At 35.7% G+C, this 21457-nt stretch overlaps 1 protein-coding gene and 2 pseudogenes across 5 annotated transcripts in view; 1 reads left to right on the top strand and 2 right to left on the bottom strand.

Moving 5' to 3' along the window:
* Positions 1-21457, top strand: part of Rpap2 (RNA polymerase II associated protein 2) — a 105909-nt gene that overhangs the window by 15261 nt on the left and 69191 nt on the right. For all 5 annotated transcript variants that reach the window (XM_074076476.1, XM_020159540.2, XM_074076474.1 and 2 more), the window contains exons 8-10: positions 10980-11015; positions 12669-13602; positions 21245-21327. In XM_074076476.1, the coding sequence (XP_073932577.1) occupies positions 10980-11015; positions 12669-13602; positions 21245-21327 (1053 nt within the window). The remainder of the gene's footprint in view (positions 1-10979; positions 11016-12668; positions 13603-21244; positions 21328-21457) is intronic.
* LOC109683585 (small nuclear ribonucleoprotein G pseudogene) lies at positions 8443-8626 on the bottom strand (annotated as a pseudogene).
* Positions 19953-20655, bottom strand: LOC109683595 (charged multivesicular body protein 3 pseudogene; annotated as a pseudogene).

Genomic DNA, 21457 nt, shown 5'->3' with positions numbered 1-21457 from the left:
TAAAATTACCAGTCAATGCTAGTGGCTCATGCCTGTAACACTAGCTACTTGGGAGACTGAGATAGGGAGGATCGTGGTTCATGACGTTCACAGTACCCCATCTCAAACAATAATTGGGCATGGTGGGGTGCTTCTGTCACTCCAAGCTGGAGGCTAAGATTGGGAGAGTCATAGTTCCAGGCCAACCTGAGCAAAAAAAGTTGGTGAGATCCCATCTCAATGAAAAAAAAAACTGGACATAGTAATATGTACCTGTCATTCCAGCAACAACGGAGAGCATAAAAAAGTAAGGTCTCTGTCCCAGGCCAGTCTGGGCAAAAAGTGAGACCCTATCTCCAAAATAACCAGAGCCAAAAGGACTGAATTTATGGCTCAAGCAGTCAAGCACCTATCTAGCAAGTGCACAGACCTGAGTTCAAACCCCAGTACCACCAAAAAAATAAATAAATAAAATTACTACAGTACTTTACAAGCTTAAAGAAAGCCAGTTAAATTGTCTTTTTACAAAAAAGTATAAGGCCATTGCAAGAGTCTCTTGTTTCTTGGGAAATAAACACTTGCAATTTATCACTAGATGCTAAATTTGGGAAAATTGATTATTGAGAGTAAAATGGTATGATACTATAAGAAAAGTAATAAAATTATTGTGATGGTAATTAAGCAGTACATCTAGAATTCCAGTTAGATTAATAATGTCTCAAATAATTCATGTTTATAAAAGTATTACAATAATACAAGGCAGTATTGTTTGTAGTAAGATAGTGAAAGATTTTGCTAAATAAATGTAATGACTTAAGTGTAGTGAGATGCAATTAATGAAAGAACTTTGTCTCAAAAAAAAAGAACTCTTAAAGTCTTATCTGATGAAGGAGGTGATATGACACCACTCTAAGTTCTACTAGCATCAGTTGTAGTGACAGTACCTTTGATGGTAGATACCTCTGCCTGCCAATCCAATCCTATGTGATTTAGAATATGTAAAACATACCACCCCATGGCCTTAATTAAATATAATAAAGACTAAATTGTCCATCATTTCACTACCAGCTATCAGCTTCTTTGTATGGAAGATAGAAGATTATGACATTGTCCAAGGCAACTGGGAAACTAAGCACTTTTTTACTTGTCACTTGTTTTTCTCCTTTTTTAATGTTTCTTTCACCAAAGCTGCCCATCACCACTTCAGCCTTATAAAGCAACATACTCCATTCCCCACTGAGACCAATATTTTCTTAAAGTTACTTTTAACCTGCTTCCAAAGATACCATCTCTACTTATTAAATTTAAAGTTCTGGCAAGTCTTTATATCTGCTTCAAGACCATTTACCAACACCTTTCCTGCCATTTGTATTTTCTTTAGTTACAGGTACTGCAGCTAATTTAAAACAGTTCTTCCCTTGAACCTTTTCCTAAAATCTTACCATGCTATGATCAGAATGCCTGCTTTTCCCCAGAACTTGAAGCCTTGTCACTTTGTATTTGAAGTTCCTGAAGTTCTCTTACTTATATGTTCTACTCTGCTTACTTCATTAAAAAAGAAAAATGAAAATGGCTTTTTGTTTCCTTAACCCCTGCCCCTGCACACCAATCTGTGATTTTAACAATAATTGAGATGGCAGAATAAATATTAACTTTAATGGGAATGTGTAATGTAGATTAGCAAGGTTAGGACATTGCTTAATAAGAAACTGTAAGCAAAAGGAGAAAAATTCACAGGAGTGGGTTAGATATTGAACATTGACTCACTTTAAATATGGGAGTATACTAGTCCTCCCCTCCCCCAGTCCATGGTTTTATAGTCTGTTGTTTTGGCTACCCACTCAAGTGCAGTTTGAAAATATTAGAGGAAAATTCCAGAAATTACACATAATTAACAAATATGTAATTCATAATTAAGTTACACAGCATTCTGAATAGCATGATGAAAATCCTGCCCAGGACGTGAATCATCCTTTTCTCCAGCATATCCACACTGTATACACTCCTCACCTGTTAATCACTTACTAGCTGTATGGAAAACATGCTATATAAATAAGGTGTGGTGCTATCCATGGTTTTAAGCATCTACCAAAAGTCTTGAAATATATCCCCCATGGATTATTGGGGAGATGATGATAGGTAAGTAACAAGAGGCCAGGCTGAGTTTGATATGTTCTCAAGTAGTGGAAATCTATCACATGTTTTTGAGCAGAACTTAATCTGGTGTTGGTGTACAAAATGAATTAAAGTAGAAAGAACCATAATTAAAGTTTAAAGAATCCTTAGAGTTAACCTAACCCTTTCATTAAACAAGCTCATATTAAAGAAGCTCATATGAATCTTCAGAAAGATTTCTGAAACCATCATATTCAACTAGATTAGAAGAAAACAGTAATCTAAAAAATGCACATTTGTCCCATTGTACATAGTTAACTATACATCTTAATTATAAACTATATACGTTAACTATATACCTTATTCATTAAACAAGCTCAGAAAGAGTTCTGAAACCAGTGATAGATTTTGATTTGTCATATTCAACTTGATTATAAGAAAAGAGTAATCTAAAAATACACATTTGTCCCATTGTATATAGTTAACTATATACCTTAATTATGAACATTTGTCAGTTCACAACCATATCGGTGTCCTTCTTATGTGGATACATCAGTGTTTACCTTAATTTCTGAACTCTTAGGGACTGTGCCAGTGTTATTAATGAATCCACTAGAGGTCACTGTTTTTTCACAGACTTTTTTTTTTAATATATGTTAAGGATCAGAATTCTCAAATTCAATATTTTAAAAGCTTGTAGTTCATGCACATATAAGCTCTATAGAAATGTGGTATTTTAAAGAAACTATTCACATATGGTATAGGTTACAGCATTCAGAACCAATCTTTTTATTTTTTATTCATTTATTCATATGTGCATACATTATTTAGGCCATTTCTCCCCCCTGCCCTCTCTCCCCCCCCACTCCCTCCCTTTCCTCTTCACCTTCCTTGCTTCCAGGCAGAACCTGTTCTGCCCTTTTCTCCAATTTTGTTAAAAGAGTAGACATAAGCAATAAGCAATAAGAAAGACATAGTTGAGATAAGGATAGCTATACAGAGAGATTCCTAGCATTGCTTCCATGCACAAGTGTATTACAACCCGAATTGATTCATCTCTACCTGACCTCTTCACTACTTCCTGGTCACCTTCCCATGTTGACCTCTGTCATTTTAATGTTACTGTATAATTCCTCTGCAGTGGGGACATCAAATACTTTCAAGTTTTGAGTTTCCTACCTATCTCCATTCCTCCCTTGTGTGCTCTCCCCTTATCATGTTACCCAAGTCCAACAACATTGCTGTTCTTGCCCTAGATCTAAAGTTCGCATATGAGGGAGAACATACGATTTTTGGTCTTATGAGCCTGGCTAACCTCGCTCAGGATGACGTTCTCCAGTTCCGTCCATTTACTTGCGAATGATAAGATTTCCTTCTTCTTCATGGCTGAATAAAACTCCATTGTGTCTAAATACCACATTTTCTTGATCCATTCATCAGTAATGGGACATCTTGGTTGTTTCCATAACTTGGCTATTGTGAATTGTGCTGCAATAAACATGGGTGTGCAGGTGCCTCTGGAGTAACCTGAGTCGCATTCCTTTGGGTATATCCCTTGGAGTGGGATTGCTGGATCATATGGCAATCATATGTTTAGATTTTTAAGAAGCCTCTATATTATTTTCCAAAGTGGTTGCATTAGCCTACATTCCCACCAGCAGTGTATGAGGGTTCCTTTTTCCCCACATCCTCACCAACACTTGTTGGTGGTGGTGTTTTTGATGATAGCTATTCTAAGGAAAAAATTGCTTTTTAAAATGGTAGCATTTAGTACTTAATGCAGAGATATTTTATTAGCTTGTGTTATAATAAATAAAAATTATAGTAATTTAGTACTCAATTTTTAAAATGAGAACAAATCTATTTGTGGAATTAGATATCTTATTGCAATGACTTCTAAACTTTTGACCACTATAATAAATCTATTTTGCATTATGGTCTATGCATATAACTAAAAAACTTTTATGAAATGCCTATATTATTTTCTACTCTCTTGCCATTATAAAATGCTGGTAACAATCCACTTAATTGATTGGTACTGATCTGCAGTTCGAAAAAGCACTGTTTTGTTAGCTCTGCTCAGGTTTTCAGTTGTTTTATTGTAGGAAAGTGGCTTATCAGCACTAGTCGTCAGTTTCCTCATTTGTGAAACAAGAAAGTTGCACTTAATCTGTTGGTTCCCTTTAGTTCTAATGTTTACAGTTCTGAGTCAATTTTGTCTTCAGTCACTGCTATTAATTAGTGAAAGTTTTCTAGATAAATGTCATTTATGAAAATGACATTTAAATGACATAAAAGCCATGGAGAAAAGTAAAATTGTCAGCATCAGAGTAGAAAAACCTATAACTATCTTGTAACAAAGTCTGTCTGATTTAAGAGTCTAGAATAATTTGAACTCTTTAGTTTATAAAGATGAAGGCTAATAAAAAGATTTGATTCAAGTTTTAAATTAGGAAGAAAAGTGGAATATTTTAGAGTATGTCCTGAACTCTTTGGAGTCATCATGATCTGATACACTACTGGGAAACAGAATACTGAATTTGACCCAATTTGATCTTTCTTACATTATTGTAAATGCTAGCATAAATTTATTGACCAGGTTCTAAAATACCTAAACCTAGGAGTACTCCTTAAAATTTATGTATTATTTCATGCCACAGTAAGTTCACTACTTCATTGATGAAGGTACATAAATGACTCAGGAACAGCTTAGAAAAAGTCATAAATTCTGGCTCCATGTCTTTATCAAGGCTTGGGAATCATAAAGGGTTCCAGAGGTTATTTAGTTCTTCATTTGAAGGTATGAAAAAAACATTTGAAATATATCCTTAAGGCCATAGAGAACAGCAGTGCTTCTCACTGAATGTCTCCTGATTCTCTTCTAGAGACAAACTATTGACCTAGAAGGTTTGGATCTCATAATGCAGTATGACGCTTCTCAGGTTGAGTGAGAAATATTTCACCCACTTGGTGGCTAGAAACAGACCACGTACAGTTTCAGTGCCCTGAGACAATGTGCTCATTTAGATAGTGATGTCGTTACATTTATAAGTCCTTGGTTAAATGTAGGATCTGACAAGTGTTTGAAGGAGGGACGTTTCTAGACTTGTGAAGGGAGGACAGATGTTGAAAAGCAAATTAAAATTCTAAAGATCAAACTGGGGTGAATGGTTAATGCTGACGGAGCTAAAAGCGCCATCATGTGGCCCAGAGTTGGGGATTTTCACATATCACTTCTTGGCAGTACACATAGTGTAATCTCAGAGGTGCGGAAGCCAAAAACCTCTGCAGAGCTACTTTTATAACCTCTTCCTGAACAACCACCTCTATTGCTCTGTAAGCAGAATAAAAGTTTTCCGAAACAGATTTTAACACGTCTCAAAATGTATTCGAAAAATTCCCACCATAGGGGTGAATTATTGCTGCTTCTATTGATTTATATAGACTATGCATATTTCTAGTGAAGATGTATATATGTACATGTATGTGTATAAGTGTGTGTACATTTGTAAACAAGGGTTTTGTTTTGTTTTTGTTTTTGGGGAGTTTTTTTGGTGGGACTGGGGTTTGAACCCATCTGCAAAGCAGGTGCTCTACTACTTGAACCATACCTGAAGTCCACAAGGTTTTTGGCATAAAGTATTTCTAGTTTCAGATTTACTTTACTAAGATTTAAACAATCTACTTCATGCTTTAGAGAAAGTAAGATAAAAACCATTTTGAAATTATTCTTTAACTAGAATGGTTACTTATTTTTTGTTTTTTAAAATTGAGCTTGTAGAACTGTCTTTAGGCCAGCATAAATTGTGGCAAAAAAAAAATAAAAGATATTTAATATGAAGAAAAACACCAATTTCAGCAAACAAAATTTGAAGTTCATCTGGGAAAGGATAGAAAAAAGGGTGATGTAACTTATTTCTTCATTCTTTCTAAAACAACACAGCAAAGACAAAATGAAGTTTTATGTTGAATCTTTCATGCTAATACCTGAGCAGACTCAAATCTAGTTTATTTTAGTGCCAGTTACCATTCCTCATTTCCTAAATTAGGAACCAGAGAGAATATTTAATAGGTCATCCATAAAATAGTTCACATCTAGAAACTAGGATGATTGTAGGTCTCTTTCCCTAAAGTTCTTAATTAAAGAAAGAAAGTAGTTTGTAAAGTGTACTGAGTTCATGTTAAAAGGATTAAGCAAAACTGGTGTCCTCACAATTTTGGGGGGGTATTTTTTTTCTTTTTTTGATATTAGAAGCAGCATTCTGTAGAAAGAGCTTAGACTTTTAAATGAGGCTTAAGTTTGAATCTTTATTTGTTACTTGTTAGCTAGATGACTCTCTCAAAGCTTTGATTTTCTCACCTGTAAAAACAAACTTGTATAAACCACCTAGCAGACAGTTTGGAAAGATGAAAAGTGCTGGAAATAGATGATGGAGACAGTTGTACAATAGTGAAACTAATTAACAATGTAAATGCTCTGAACTATAAACCAAAAAAATCTATTAAGTGATTATGTTATGTATGGTTTACCACAGTCTTGTTTGTTTGGGGGAGGAGTGTATTTGGTTAGTTTTGGTGCTGCAAATTGAATCCAGGGCCTGGTACATACTAAGGCACATGCTGTACCACTGAGCTATACCCTTGGCCCTTTATGCCACAATTGTTCAAAAGCACACCCAAAAATAGTAGGTACTTAGTATATGTTAATTTTCCCCTGCCTTTAGAAATTGAGTTTTCATTTTCAAAAAAATATCAAGCAAACATCGTGACATGGACCTGTAGTCCCAGCTACTGGGACTATTCTGCCTTCAAGATCTTGAAATAAGAGCTTCCCGTCTCTGACCACAACTTTTATCTTATCTACAGTTATTAGTCTGCTTTGTAACCTCATTTTGACCTTCTGTCTCCCCCCAGCTCTATTTTTCAAGATTGGCAGACCCTTACTGTATTTATTTTCTTGAGCTACACAGCACAGTTTCATCCTTTCAGACAATTCCAGATTCTTTCTCCTATAGCCTTCTGCTGTGCTCACTTCCCAAGCTCCAGTCATCCTTTTTTTTTTCCTGTACTTAGTTTGCTGAACACTATTGAGGAATGTTCTCAAATGCAGTCCTCACACCACTCCTAGGGTGTATTTTATGGATGGGGGAACTGAGACTCAGGTGTGGAAACTCACACAAGGATACTTGACTTATACAAAGAGATTGGGTTTAAGGCCAGGCCTGTCTGTCATCTAAGCCTGTACTTGGCATTCCTTTGGCCTTGTTCACAACTGTGTAATTAATTTTTTTCGTTTTTATTAACTATCTAAATTCAGATCTTTTCTGCTCTCTGTAAACCTTGAATCCAACCTAAAGTAGGTATTTTAACCTATTACTTCACTGAAACAATTGAGGGCATCAGCAGAATCAACATTATTTTCTTCATATGTACTCTCATTTCTGTGTCTCCTCAGTGCTAATACAGTACCTTCCTCTTTGTTACTGATTTCATTCTCTCTTTAAGGCTTTACTTCATGATTTATTCCATTCTTCCTCCTTTAAAATCTCCTTTCATACTGATTCTTTGCCCTCTACTTTAAAAAAAACAAACAAAAAACCCTGAAAATAGCCATTAGATTTACCACCACTATCATAATCTTAGCAGGAGGCACTTCAGGGAAATAGTGAGTACAGATTCCAGAGGTAAGAGGGTTGATGACTGAATAACAGATATGAAAATGATGAGTGCAGACATCTTTAAAGAAAGGTTACAATGGAAGGAGTTAGTGGGATGTCTGATTGAAGGACAAGGTTGTTTTTGTTTGTTCTTTTAAAGAGATAAGGTAGTTTTAAGCATGATTACATGTTTTAAGGGAAGAAAGGAAGGTATGTGGATAACTCTACAGCAAGATTCTTGGATGAGCTTCATATGGCTTTGTATATAAACTTCATCTCTACTAGCCCAGCTGGAATGGTTCCTCTGTGAAAGTTGACTGGTTCTGCGGGAAGTTTTCGTTCATCTCTGATTTCCTATAGCAGCTCATATATCTCTTATGGTACTCTTGAATTATGAGATGGTGTGATTTTATTATTATTACAAAAGTTTGTTTTTTAAAAGTTTAATATGAAACATGTGTGCGGGGCATGATGGCACACATCTGTAATCCAGTCCATTTGGGAGGTTAAAGGTAGGAGGGCCTTGGTCTGAGGCTAGATGCAAGACTGTGTCTGAAAAACAAAGTTAAAAGCCAGGGGACTGGTGGTATGGCTCAAGTGGTAGAGTACTTGGAGGCCCCGAGTTCAATTCCCAGTACCATCAGTTTTTCATGTAAAAGGGACATGGATTTCTCTGCTGAACAGCTATTATTTATTCTCGTTCCAAGGCTTCTAACACAATAATATTGTTTCCTTCTATTGCTCCCATTCCACTATTGTTCTGTTGCCCAGTAGTTGCCATCTACTCGTCTATCATAAATTTCATAAAGGAATCAAATCCTCAGTATTCCTTGCACATGTTTGCCACCATTTTACTTCAGTTACTTCTCGTCCATAGCTTTTTTTCAGCTTGAGGGACTGGGCTTTGCTCGTTATCAGTAGTATAGTTGTTATGAGCCACATTGTCTGGATTTGATTCCTGGCTTTCCCACTTATTGGCTCAGTAATTTAGAACAAATTACGTATTCTTTCTATGCTTAGTTTCCTATCTGTTATGTGGGATTGATAATAGCAACTGCCTCATTATAAGAATTCATTTTTGTGAACATCTTAGAATACATACTTTTCTTCTACTAAGTTGTAGGATCCTTAAGAGTAGGGACCTATTTCTGTTTCATAACATAAGTGACAAACTTCATTTATCTATCTGTTTGTATAAGTAATATATATATGTTACTATACATACATTTATATATATACATGTGTAAAGTAGTTCAGAATTTGGTTTCTGAAGGAATTTGTTAAGTGCTCAAGTCTATTGTGCATTTGCAAATTAACCATTGGGTATGAGCGTCCAGTTGAAAATCACTATAACTACACATACTTTCTTTCCTACAGTAGTACTCAGTCCCCAGTGTAGGACCAAATGCCAAACAGCTGCATGGTGCTGAACCTTAATAATTTTAGCCAGGAAGACTTGAGTGAGGATATGAAATAAGAAATGGAAGTAAAAGTATGAATAGGTAGACAGCAGGCAATAAAACACTTTACTGTAAATGTTAGCGTATTAATAAGACCCAAAAAGCCCTTAGTGGGAGTTACAAATAATCCCAGGAATCATCAGGGCTGTTTGCCATTCAAGCAGTGTCACTTGTTTTCTTTGTGTAACATCAAGCAAGGGTAGCTTCTGTGACTAGAGTGTTAGTAAATGAAGAGGTAGGATAACTAGAATAATTCTCTTGGGAAAAGATCTGCCCATATTTCCTAAGGGAAAAAAGAAGAAGGGGGGAAAAAAATCTGCTTTCAGACAACTCACTGCCAATTGTCTTTAATTTTTTAATTTTAGTGCTGGGGATTCCTGAGCTGCAGAGAATCTCTGGAGCAGTAATGGCAGATATTGGCTTTGTCTTGTGTGCCTCCTGATGTGTGGAACTAAGTTGGAATTTAATGTGACAGAATGCTGTGGTCACCCGTGCCTCCCTCCTGTAGCTAAGGAGAGAACTGACAAGAGCTGGTTCCTGAAGTGCCTCCTGTGTTTGGGCCTAAATAAAGTTGAGGCTTTTATCTAAGTTGAGGCTGTGATGTTTAATTGTATAGAAAAATACTTGTGATGCTGACATTTTTTACTATAGCCTGGAAATGTCATAATTCAAATGAGTTCTGGTTCCAATTAGCTTCAGGCTTAAACAAAGTTAAACATTTGGATAATAGTTTTGGTAGTAGGTCATAAAGGAGTATATGGTTAATTATATTCATTGTACATTAACTTGACTTTTTAATTGAAAGGGTTTTTTTTTCATTATAATAACCTTTAATACACTCCTATTTTGACCTTTAAGAGAGACATATGTTCATTACTTTAGCTTTTCTGTAGTGCGCACTTAGGCTCTTAAAATTTTTTTATCTGTTTTGCAGTCTTTAGGAGACACTTTTTGGGGAGTGGGGTATTCAGTGGTAGAGCAGTAGCCTAGCATGCAGGAGGCCCTGGGTTCAATCTCCAGCACCACAAAAAAAGGTGAAAAAAGATACTTTTTCTGAAACACTTCAAAAGTATTTTACAGAGTTTTCCTGACCTCAAGGATTCATTTGGTGTTTACTTTGCCTTTTAAGAGTCCTTCTTTCCTGCTCTTTGTAATACACATGCTGACTAAATGTGATTTCTACTATTGTATAACCAAATTGTAACCAGAGTAAAATAATTTGGTCTGTAGTTCACATATATAGTGCAGTATAACTATTCTCAAAAATCCAGGCAAAAAAAATCTTGATTGACTGAGTAAGGCATATTATATAAGAGAATTTAAGTGTAATCTCTACCCTCCAGGAGCTTGTGACTTAACTTAAAAACCAGGCTTAAACATATGAAAAGTTAATCATTTGGAAAACTGTGTTGGTAGTAGGCCATAAAGGAGTATGTGATTAATTTTATTCATTGTACAATGAAGACTCTGAAATTCACAGTGATTTGCTTTTTTCCAGGTTAGTCAAGGAAAACTTTATTGGGGCATGGAATTTGAAATTAGTCCTGAAAATAAGTAAATTTTAGATAAGAGAGAGACTAATCCATATTTTTTGTAGACGAGTTTCACAGTACTTTGTCCTTTAATTTTCTTCTTAAAGAAAAAAAAATCTTTGTATGAACTATTCTCTTTTAATGATATTCTCTATCCAATGCAATTATAGTAAACACTTGAACATGTTTGACATGTCAGTTGGCTTCAGTTTTCTACTTCTGTGTTTTTGTCACAGGCATCCTGATTTTCAGCTGCTGAAGGAAGGACAAAGGTACGGTTGAATCAGTATCACTTACCTTCTATATAGTGTTCATGTTAGTAGAAACATTAGGAGTGAACCAGGTGGTACGAGCTCTTGGACTTCCTGTGCTGATGCATTGTAAGTGTCCTATTTTAGCCACACAAAGAAATATTTGACATGTTCAGCTTTTCCTTTCGTGATGGTAAGATGATGTGTTTGATCTACATGATTTATTGTACAGCTGTTCCTACTGAGGAAGTCTAATTGAACCTGTTGAAATATGATATAAACGCAGCCTCTATCTCAAATACTGTGTTTCTTTGATAATTGGATTGTGCCAATTACATTTGTTGAAAGGTATTTATGGTTTTATAAGATTTTAATATATTAATGTTTCAGTTATTTGATTATTTGAAAGCGTGTCTGAAGCATTTATATAAATTCCAGGTTGTGATTTTTTTTCTAAACCCTCCTCATAGTATTGCTTGGCCAACCATCCCTCAAAACAGATCTTTTATGGGCTGGGGCAGGGTTCAACTGGTAGAGCGCCTTCCTAGCACAAGGATGTGAATTCAAACCTCAGTATTGCCCAAAAAAAAAAATTTTTTCAACATTCAGAATAAATGTTCCTGGTTATTAGTTACTCCCTTAGTCACATGATAGTCAACACAGCTTAAGAAATATTTGTTAATGTATATCTTTATAGCTTCAAACTAGAGTAGTAAAGAAAAATATATAATTGCTTTAAAATTCCAAGAGAAAGTATGAAATATATGAAAGTTGAATTATTCCAATTTTTAAAAATTATTCTTCCTTTTCTTCTCATCCAAGAGACGGTCCTCTAGCTATATAGGTTAGATTCTAGTGGAAAAATGATGTGTAATACTGAAAAATGTTGTCATTTTTTTCTTCCATCCACAACCTTGTTTTCAGCTCTTTTTCTTTTTCTTTTGCAATTTTCAACAGTGTGTTTCTTGATCCCAAAACTTTTTCAACCAGTGTTTTAAAGTTCTAATATGTGTTTGAGAGCACCTGCTTATGTGTGCTTGTTTGTCTCAGGTTGATTTAGAAAAGCTACTCTTTGTGTTTACTCTATATAGCATAATTAATATTATTAAAACTTAATCTGAAATTTAAATGGCATAGTCAAAGGGACAACTTTATCTTTTATTGTTAGCATCCTATTGTAACTCAATTTTCAAATTTAAATATCTTTCATTGAAAAATGTTGATTTGCCAATTTTATTTGCTGCTTTGACTTTCTTGTGTTTTTCATTCTGTGGAATTTTCTGTATGATGATCAACCAGAGATGGAAAATGTTTACTCATTTTTTTTTATCTTTCAAACCTTAACAATTCTTGTAATATTTTTTGAGTGCTGGCAAAAATCAAAATAATTCAATAGGATAGATTATTGAAGTGTTTTTTTCTTTCTTCTGTACTCAAAACAATTTAAAAATAATCGAGGGAAGCAGGCAAAGGAAGAAAGATGAAATGAGAACTGTATCAGATATATATATTTGATATAGAAAAATTAAAGCCTTATGAAATTTATATGTCAGAGTTTATAAATAAGGGTATGCCTGGGGAATAAAAATTTTTACCTTGAAAATTATGAAGTTAAATACTGTAGGACACTTTACTTTCCTGTTATAATTACTTTGTTTATCTTTTCTTCTACAGGGGCCATTCAGGAGAAGAAGTACAGTTATGCAGTGAAGCCATTAAAACCTCGGACATTGACAATCCTGGTCATTTTGAAAATGAGTATGAATCTAGCTCTTCTAGCACTTACAGTGATAATACCAGTGATAACGAGCTAGACTTCATTTCCTCCATTCTACCAGGAAACAGACCAAATGCAACGGGTACAAGGCCACAGCTGCACAAAAAAAGCATAATGAAAAAGAAAGCTGGTCAAAAAGCTGACTCCAAACAGAAAGACAAAGAGCAGATGGTAGAAACTGTCACTGAGGAGTTAGGTAATTGTAGATTAGATAGTCAGGAGAAAGCTACTACTTATGAACTTCCTTTACAGAAAGTAAATACTCAGATTTCTTCAAATAGTCCTTCGCATGAAAGATTAAAAGCTTCAACAAATTCTGAAAATAAATGCAGTATGTCAGAAATAACTCTTGTAGGCATAAGTAAGAAAAGTGCTGAGCATTTTAAGAGGAAATTTGCTAAATCAAACCAAGTTTCTAGGTCAGCCTGTAGTTCAGTACAGGTGTGTCCTGAAGTTGCAAAGACAAATTTACTTAAAGTTCTTAAGGAGACTTTGATTGAATGGAAGACAGAAGAAACTTTGAGGTTTTTGTATGGCCAGAATTATTCTTCTGTGTGTCTGAAACCCTCATCAATCTCTCTGGTTAATGAAGAACTTGATGAAGATGACATAAATTCTGACCCAGATAGTCATTCCTCTACCTTGAGGGAATCTCAGAACAGCCTGGATGAGTCTTTACCATTTAGAGGCTCAGCTACAGCCATTAAGCCACTGCCAAGTTATGAGAACTTGAAAAAAGAAACTGAGACATTGAATCTGAAGGTCAAGGAGTTTTATAGAGGACACTATGTTTTAAATGAAGAAACCACAAAATCACAAGATTCAGAACAGGTATGTCTTGATGAGTTTTCTAGACTGCTAGCACTTAGAAAACTCACCTTAGCAAATCTTAGATCAAAACTTGTATTTTATTTCCAATTGGATGACATGCAATAGAATAGAGTTACTAGTTGAATAGTAAAATATTTTTGTGCATAATATTTGGTAAGCATTCCCATTTAAAATATTATGGGTGAAAATAATATAGTAAAGGGAACTTACTGGGAAAGAATAGATACAGACAATGGAAAGAGTACATTCAGATAGACCTGGGTCTGAATATTCACTCTGTCATTTACTAACTTTATAAAAAGTTAGTTTCTTGTGTCTGCTTACTCATTTGTAAATGGGACTATTAATAGCTTCCCTTACTTAACTGTTCACCATGTATAACATATAAATAGTTGTCATACATAGAAATTGAATGTATGTCACTAGTGTATACTGTCTGGGAAATGAAGTCATTTGGCATGAAGAGTGGGTGATAACCTTGTTTCTACCACAAAACTTTGTTACTAAATATTTCTGAGTAAATGTGGCTCTAAACTTTAAAAAAATACTTTGAAGATTTGAAATGGTAGAAGTAGAAATACAGAATAATTTTAGAAATTTCTTATATTTCAGTAGAATTTTTATACCATGCTTGAATTCACAACTATATTATTATACATCATCCAAAATTTACATTAAGCTCGGAGAAACATTGATCTGTCTCACTAAGCTGAATAAACCTACCTACTCATCACTTGTTTTATCATTTTTATGCTGGTAAGTCTTTAAGAGAAGCAATTAATAACCTAAACTTTGTGACTTTTCCTCTGCTACATAACATTTTTTAAACTTTTTCATTGAAGTATGACACAAATAATAAATGTATAGGTCACTGAACGTGGGAGCACACCCATGTAGTTGCTCCCCAGGCCAAGAGGTAGATGTCACAAGTAGATGTATCAAATGTCTCTCCTAATCTCTACCTCTTCCTAAAATTAATGACTTTCATAGTAGTACAGATTAGTTTTGCCAGTTTTTGAACAGTATGTAATTCTCTGGCATCCAGTTTATTTTATGCAATATTATGTTTTTGAGTCGTGTTGCTTTGTTGTATGCCTCAGTGGTTCACCCTTTCATTGCTAACAGTAGTGCATTATTTAAATACAGTACTTCCCTCAACGCCCGAGGATATGCTCCATGACCCCTCTTGCCCCCTGTGGACACCTGAAACCATGGGTAGTAGCAAATTATATACTTGCTATGTTTTTTCCTAAACATACATACGGATGATAAAGCTTAATTTATAAGTTGGCACAGTAAGACATTAACAACATTAATAATACAATAGAGCAATTATAACTATCCTGTAATAAAAGCTGTACAAATGTGCCCTCTCCTCTCTCAGAATATCTTACTGTACTGTACTCACCTTTCCCAGGAGGATGAGAGATCATGCAATGCCTGTGTGAATTGATGAAGGAGATGAATAATGTCGGCATTGTGATACAGCTTTAGACCACTATTGACCTGGCAATATGTCAGGACCATTGTCAAGCCATAATGATGTCAGTCATTGGGTGTCAGGAACAGGCAGTGTCAGTGGTTGGGGATCTTTAATAGTTGATGTGTTTTTTACCAAAATATTTAAAAGAACATTGTAGTCAGAAGTTATTTCTTTTTAACTCATCAAAAGGGTTTCTGCAGAGGTTGTAATCCTTTGGTGATCACACAGATGACTTTAATGCTGCATTCCATCCAAAGATCGTATTCTATAATTTTGCCCTGTAATGTCTGTGCAATTTGAAACATGTGGGCAAATTTCAGTAATGGTCATATTGATGATTCTGGTTTGGTTTCTTCATCTTCCTCTGTAGATGACAAGTTTTTCCATTTCCTCATTTGTTGATACCTCATTATTCTCCCACTTCTTCATCAAACAAGTCAGCAGATCCTTCTCCACCAACTTGTCTTACTGAATAAATAATGTTCCTAACTTCTTCATAAAAATCTCTGAGAAGCCTTTAAAATCATTTATAACTTTGCTTCATAAGTTCTTCCAGCAGGCCGTTATAGTTTTTGGCTTTAATTCATCCATTGTATCTTTGATGAATGTTACTGTGTCAGCAGTAGCTAAAAATTTCCAGTACTGTGTTATGTCCAAATTAGGGCCTACATCATTTGCTAATCAAATACCAGGCAAGTGTATATGGCCTTGGGAAACCAAATAATCTCTTGGTAAAGGGACTGAAACAATAAGATTGTATTTAGAGGTAAAAACACAACTTCAGCATTTTCATTCTTATAGCAAACAAATTCAGGATGACCAGGTGCATTGTTATTACTGACAAGACTTTTCTTTTTTGTTTGGTATTTAAGATAGGGTCTTGCTGTTTAGCCCAGGCTGATGTTAAACTCACTATGTAGTTCAGTCTGGTCTCAAACTCACAGTCCTGACAGCCTCCCAAGTGCTGGGATTATGGGCATGTGCCACCATGCCCAGATACTAGTGATACTACTTTAAATTTGAGCCCTTCCTCTTCCAAGTATTTTTTCACTTCTGAGATGAATCATCAGTGGAACTATCCCATCAACAAGATGGCTGGCACCCACACTTTCTGATTATGCTAGTAGAACAAGGACAGATAATTTTTATGAGCTCACGGGTTCTTCACCCTGTACACTATTCCTGAATTTACAATATGTCCTGCAGTGTCGGCACATAGTGCAGAGTTAATCTGTCCTTCCGTGTTTTATGTGCTGGTACTACCTTTGCACTTTTATGAATGTAGGTTCTGTTGACATTTTCAAAAAGAACCCAGTTTCATCACAATTGAAGAGTTTCTTTGAATGGTATCCTTTCTCCATAATCAGCTCTGCCAGAAATATGGCAGAAACTTCACTGGCAGGTACAGACTTTCCAGTGATTTTTATGCTTTTCAGTCCAAACCTATTCCTGCATCTCTGTTACCTCCCCCTTACTTGCAGTAAATGGCTTGGTGTCACACATTTTAGGAGATCTCTTACAGAGGTCTTCAAATAGGCCCAATGCTTTCTGGCATAACAAGTTACTATCAGCAGGCACACATTTTCTGTTCATGCCTTCTACCAACAAATTTAATTCCTTTTTTGTATTTACTAAGCAGTTACCATGCACTGTTGCTATAACTTTAGTAGTTTGAAGTGTGAGAGCAAATCTAGTGTGAATTTCTTTTTCTTCACAATTTTGTGAATAGTTTTGCTCTTATAGATCTTAGCAACCTCAGCATACAATTGGAATTGCAGGGTCATGTTAGGTATATCATAATATATGCATATATGGGACTGTACTAGATAATGCTAGGCAGTTTTCCAAGATGGTTTTATCAGTATATGAGTTTCCTTTACTTCCTTGCCAGTACTTGATATTGTTAGTTTAGTCATTCTGATAGTATTTGTGTGGTGGTTACAATAGATTTCTCTGATGATTAATGAATTGTGCATTGTTTCATGCTCATTGCTTGAAATAGTTGCTGGTTGGCTGGCTATTTGGAGAATCTCTTATGAAACACCTGTTCTAGTTTTTTTTTTTTTCCATTTATTAGAATATCTGGGGGTGGTTCTTAAGTGATTTGGAGGCATTCTGTTTGTATTCAGGATTCAAGCTCTTTTTCAGTTTTGTATCTTGCAAATACGATCTTCTACTTTGAGACTTACCCTTCGAATCTCATAAGTAGCATCTTGACTCCAGTTTTTTAAATTGTTCCTTGAGAGCCTTCCTTACAAGGTTTTTGCTTAATCATCTTCTAGAAGCTTTATTGCTATCCTTTCACATTTAGGTCTGCAATTCACCTGAGATTTTTTGGGGAGGTTTTGTTTTGGAAGTATGGGCCAGATGTCACTATTTTTCATATAACCAATTTGCCCAGCACCATATATTGAAAAAATTTTCACTTGTTGCTGCTCTATAGCATGAATCTTGTCACAAATTAGATGTTTGTAAATGTGTGGGTTATCAGTCTGCCTATCTCCAAGCTGTTGCCATGCTGCCTAATTTTAGCAGCATTGAAACATTTTGATATCTGATAGAATAAATCTCTCAATCTAATTCTTCAAGATTGCCCCAGACATTTGTCATGTTTTCCTTTGCTTATAAATTTTAGAATAAACTTATTAAGTTACAGGGTGGAGCCATATGCCAGTGGCTCACACCTGTAATCCTAACTACTCGACAGGCTGAGGTTGGGAGGATTATAGTTTGAGGCCAACCTGAGCAAATAATTCTGGAGACCCTGTCACCAAAATAACCAGAGCAAAATGAGCTGGAGGTGTAGCTCAAGTGGTAGAGCACCTGCTTTGCAAATGCAAAGCCCAGTCCCATCCAAAAAAAAAAGTTACAGGTCAGGGGATTGCTGGCAATTTTGATCTATATGTTGATTAGTTTGGGAAGAATTAGCACCTTTAAAATCTTCACCTTGTGAGCATATTGCATCCATCCATTTATTTAAGTGTGCCTTATTATTGCTCAGTTGTCATAAGGCTCTTGACCACATTACATTGCATTTATTCCTAGGTATTTAGTTTTTATATGCTATTGTAAATGCTATCATTAAAAACTTTTTTTTCCTGTCTGGATGTTAGGTAGAAAATCAGTTTTTCTATATTGCCCTTGTAACTAGTAACCTTGCTAACTTTACTTAAATTTGTAATATTGAAATTTGTGGTTCTAATAATTTATCTGTAATTTTTTGTTTACATATGTAGTTATTATGTGAATGACAGGGTTTTTATTTTATTCCCAATCCAGTCCTCACTCCCAATATTTCTTTTTCTTTTCAATTTTTTTTTTTTTTTTGTGATACTGGGGTTTGAACTCAGGACCTACACCTTGAGCCACTCTGCCAGCCCTTTTTTGTGATGGTTTTTTTCAAGGTAGGGTCATGTAAACTATTTGCCCAGCTTGGCTTCAAACCTCGATCCTCTTGATCTCTATCTACCTCCTGAGTAGCTAGGATTACAGGTATGAGCCACAGGTGCCAATGTTTCTTTTTCGTGCCTTATTCCACTGGTTTAGACATCTAGAACAATGTGATTCCTTTTCTCATTCTCTCTTCCAGAAGCAAAGCTTTAAATAACTTTTCCACTAAGTATGTTTGTTGTGGATGTTTTCATAGATTCCCTTTATCTGATTATAAAATTTACTTCTATTTCTAATTCACTGATAGTTATTATCATGAATGGATATTGAATTTTTAAAATTTTTCATGTGCCTATTTCATGTGCCTATATGATAGATTTTTATTATAATTAGTTGCATTTTTATTGTTCAATCAACCTTATTATAATAAACCCAACTTGATTGTCCTGTAATAGCCTTTTCATATAATATGGATTTGGTCACCTTCTATTTGCCTTCAAATTTTTGCATATATTTTCAGAATTAGTGGGACTGGCCTATGAGTTGGTCATGGTCCCATCATAAAACAGATGGTAAAAATTAATTTGAGGAAGGATTGATAAAGGGACTGTTTTCAAAAGTAAAAGTGTGGTCTACTTTTGAAGCTTTCACCACTCCTAAATTTGAAGAAAAAGGCAGGAATGAACTTTCAGGTCTTCAGCCAAGGAAGTGCTGCATATAGAAGACCAAGTGACAAAGTTAGGAGAGGAGGGCTAATTTCCCCTATCTAGTTCTTCTCAAGTTTAAGGCCAGCTGGTCTACATGTAAGACTGTCTCAAAAAACAAACAGTGGCAACAAAAAATTACAGAGGTAACTTGAGACCCAGGATGATGTTATCTTCCTCTAGAGTGGATTTGTGTTTGCTTCTAACATGATTTGTAGTATCTCAAGTCATTTTACTTTAATCAGGGACTTAGAGAATTTAAAGATGGTAATCAGTCCCTGTAAGAGCATGTATTTCCAGTTCATTCTTAATCCTAAAGTGTGGTCCTTTTAAGTCCTTGTCTCAGGCTCTGGGAGCGTAACCCTTGTCCCTCCCTTTTTTTTTTTTTAAAGCAGAAATTTATTAAAGTTCACTTTTACAGTGTTTTACACACAAAAAAAGTAGAGTCCTTAACATTCAGGCAGTCAACTCTAAGAATAGCTTTATGAGAAATGGATTTCTTTGACCCTCACCCCCAGTAAGATACTTCTGCTGTTTATATTCCTAGAAATGATGCATTTAATAACACCACTTTTAAAGAACAATCCCCTGGAGATCCCAAAACCTCTGCAGAGAATGAAGAGATACTAGCACAGAAACTTCTCCAAATGCATTGCCTCACAATACAGGTGTAGTGCAAGAGCTATATGAAATGGCGGCTCTTCAGAGGTGTATGTACACCCGGCCAGAGGACCATGGGGAGAGCCTGCAGGCCGAGCTGTGCAGCCCTGGCTTCATAGTGTGGCCAGCCAGGACTGCATGGCCTCTAGGGCATCTTCTTCCTCTTCATCCTCTGAAGCAGCCATTGCTCCTACAGGTTCAGTCTCAGGAAGGGCATCTGTCACTTTACTGGGTGCTCTGCCCAAGGCCCCTGCTATAATTTCAAACAAGATTTTGTCAATTTCCATTTCTGCTTCTTCCATTTCTTCCTGATGATCCATGCTTTTGAAAGTGTCCTCTAACATCTTTTCTATGATCCCAGCCTTCATCTCTTTGGACACCTGCCGCATGGTGGCCTGGATTTCTGGGGTCTTCATGAGACTCTGCATGGCTTTCATCACCTCTGTGCTCTTCTGTAAGGAGCCAGCCACTCGCAAGACCACCAGCTGGTTCTTCATCCCCATGAGCATGGAGTTCATGTGTGCTTTGGACGTATACAACTTGCTCACAGCCTTCCTTGACCGGATCATCTCCTTGGTCAGGACCACACAGACATCCTTCTGGCCCTTCTTGGAGGCATCCTTCACAGATCATTCACTCTCTCTTCTCTTTGGATATCTCTTATCTGCCTGTCAACAACTCTCATTTCCTTTCTTATCTTCAATGACCATTCATTGACCAGCTCTTTGGGCGGCTTCTCTTGTGTTTTTCCAAAGAGCCACATGGTGAACTGAACTCCTCTTGCCCCTTCTGACTTTCCATTCCCTGTGCCCAGGCAGGTCATGGGCAGCCGCCAGGGCTGTCCCTCCCTTTTTGTCATGCCCCAAACTCTCATTTTTATTAGAAAAACTGTCCAGGTTCTCAGTGTCTAAATTGTCTCTCTTGAATTACTTTCTCCAGAATCTTTTAGCCCATAATTCTCTACTGCCTTGTTAGCTCTTTGATGATTTCAAACAAATGTGGCATTATTTGCTCCCAATTTTTTCATTTCTCAGTTGATTTGAATGATCCTGTGTGCCATTTCCCAAAGAACTTTCCCATAATATTTGGTAATTTCAATCTTTAAATCTCCTATATTTGCATTAGCAGTTTACAGAATCCTTTTGTATACATTCTCTCACTCAATAAAGGAGGTCTTGATATCCCTGTCTGAGAACACAGACCCTCAAAGGAAGGCCGATGACTCAGGAAAGTTTACTTCAGCCTAAATAATGGCGGCACTAATTCTCAAATTTAAGCCTTTTCATTCTCAAGTTTAGTTTTTTCTGCTATACCAGAGGTGTAAATTTTTGTATTTGATGTTTTTTGTTTTTTATAAAAGAATGTCAATTTATTATTCTATTTTGCTTTGTTTTATGTGATTCAGCTCAATCCCAGCTTTCCACTGATAGATTCAAGTTCCCAGAATCAGATCAGAAAACGCATCGTACTTGAAAAATTGAGTAAAGTGTAAGTATGTAATTACCATTCCAGTTTTATATTATTTTTTAATTGACTTGATATTATGAGTTCATAATTTATAAATATTACCCTTGAATTTTGAACATTTTGAAAAATAATATGAAATGTTTACATGGAT

The sequence above is a fragment of the Castor canadensis genome, chromosome 6 (assembly GCF_047511655.1).
Source record: "Castor canadensis chromosome 6, mCasCan1.hap1v2, whole genome shotgun sequence".
NCBI lineage: Eukaryota > Metazoa > Chordata > Mammalia > Rodentia > Castoridae > Castor > Castor canadensis.
This window is presented reverse-complemented; position numbering and strand designations above follow the sequence as displayed.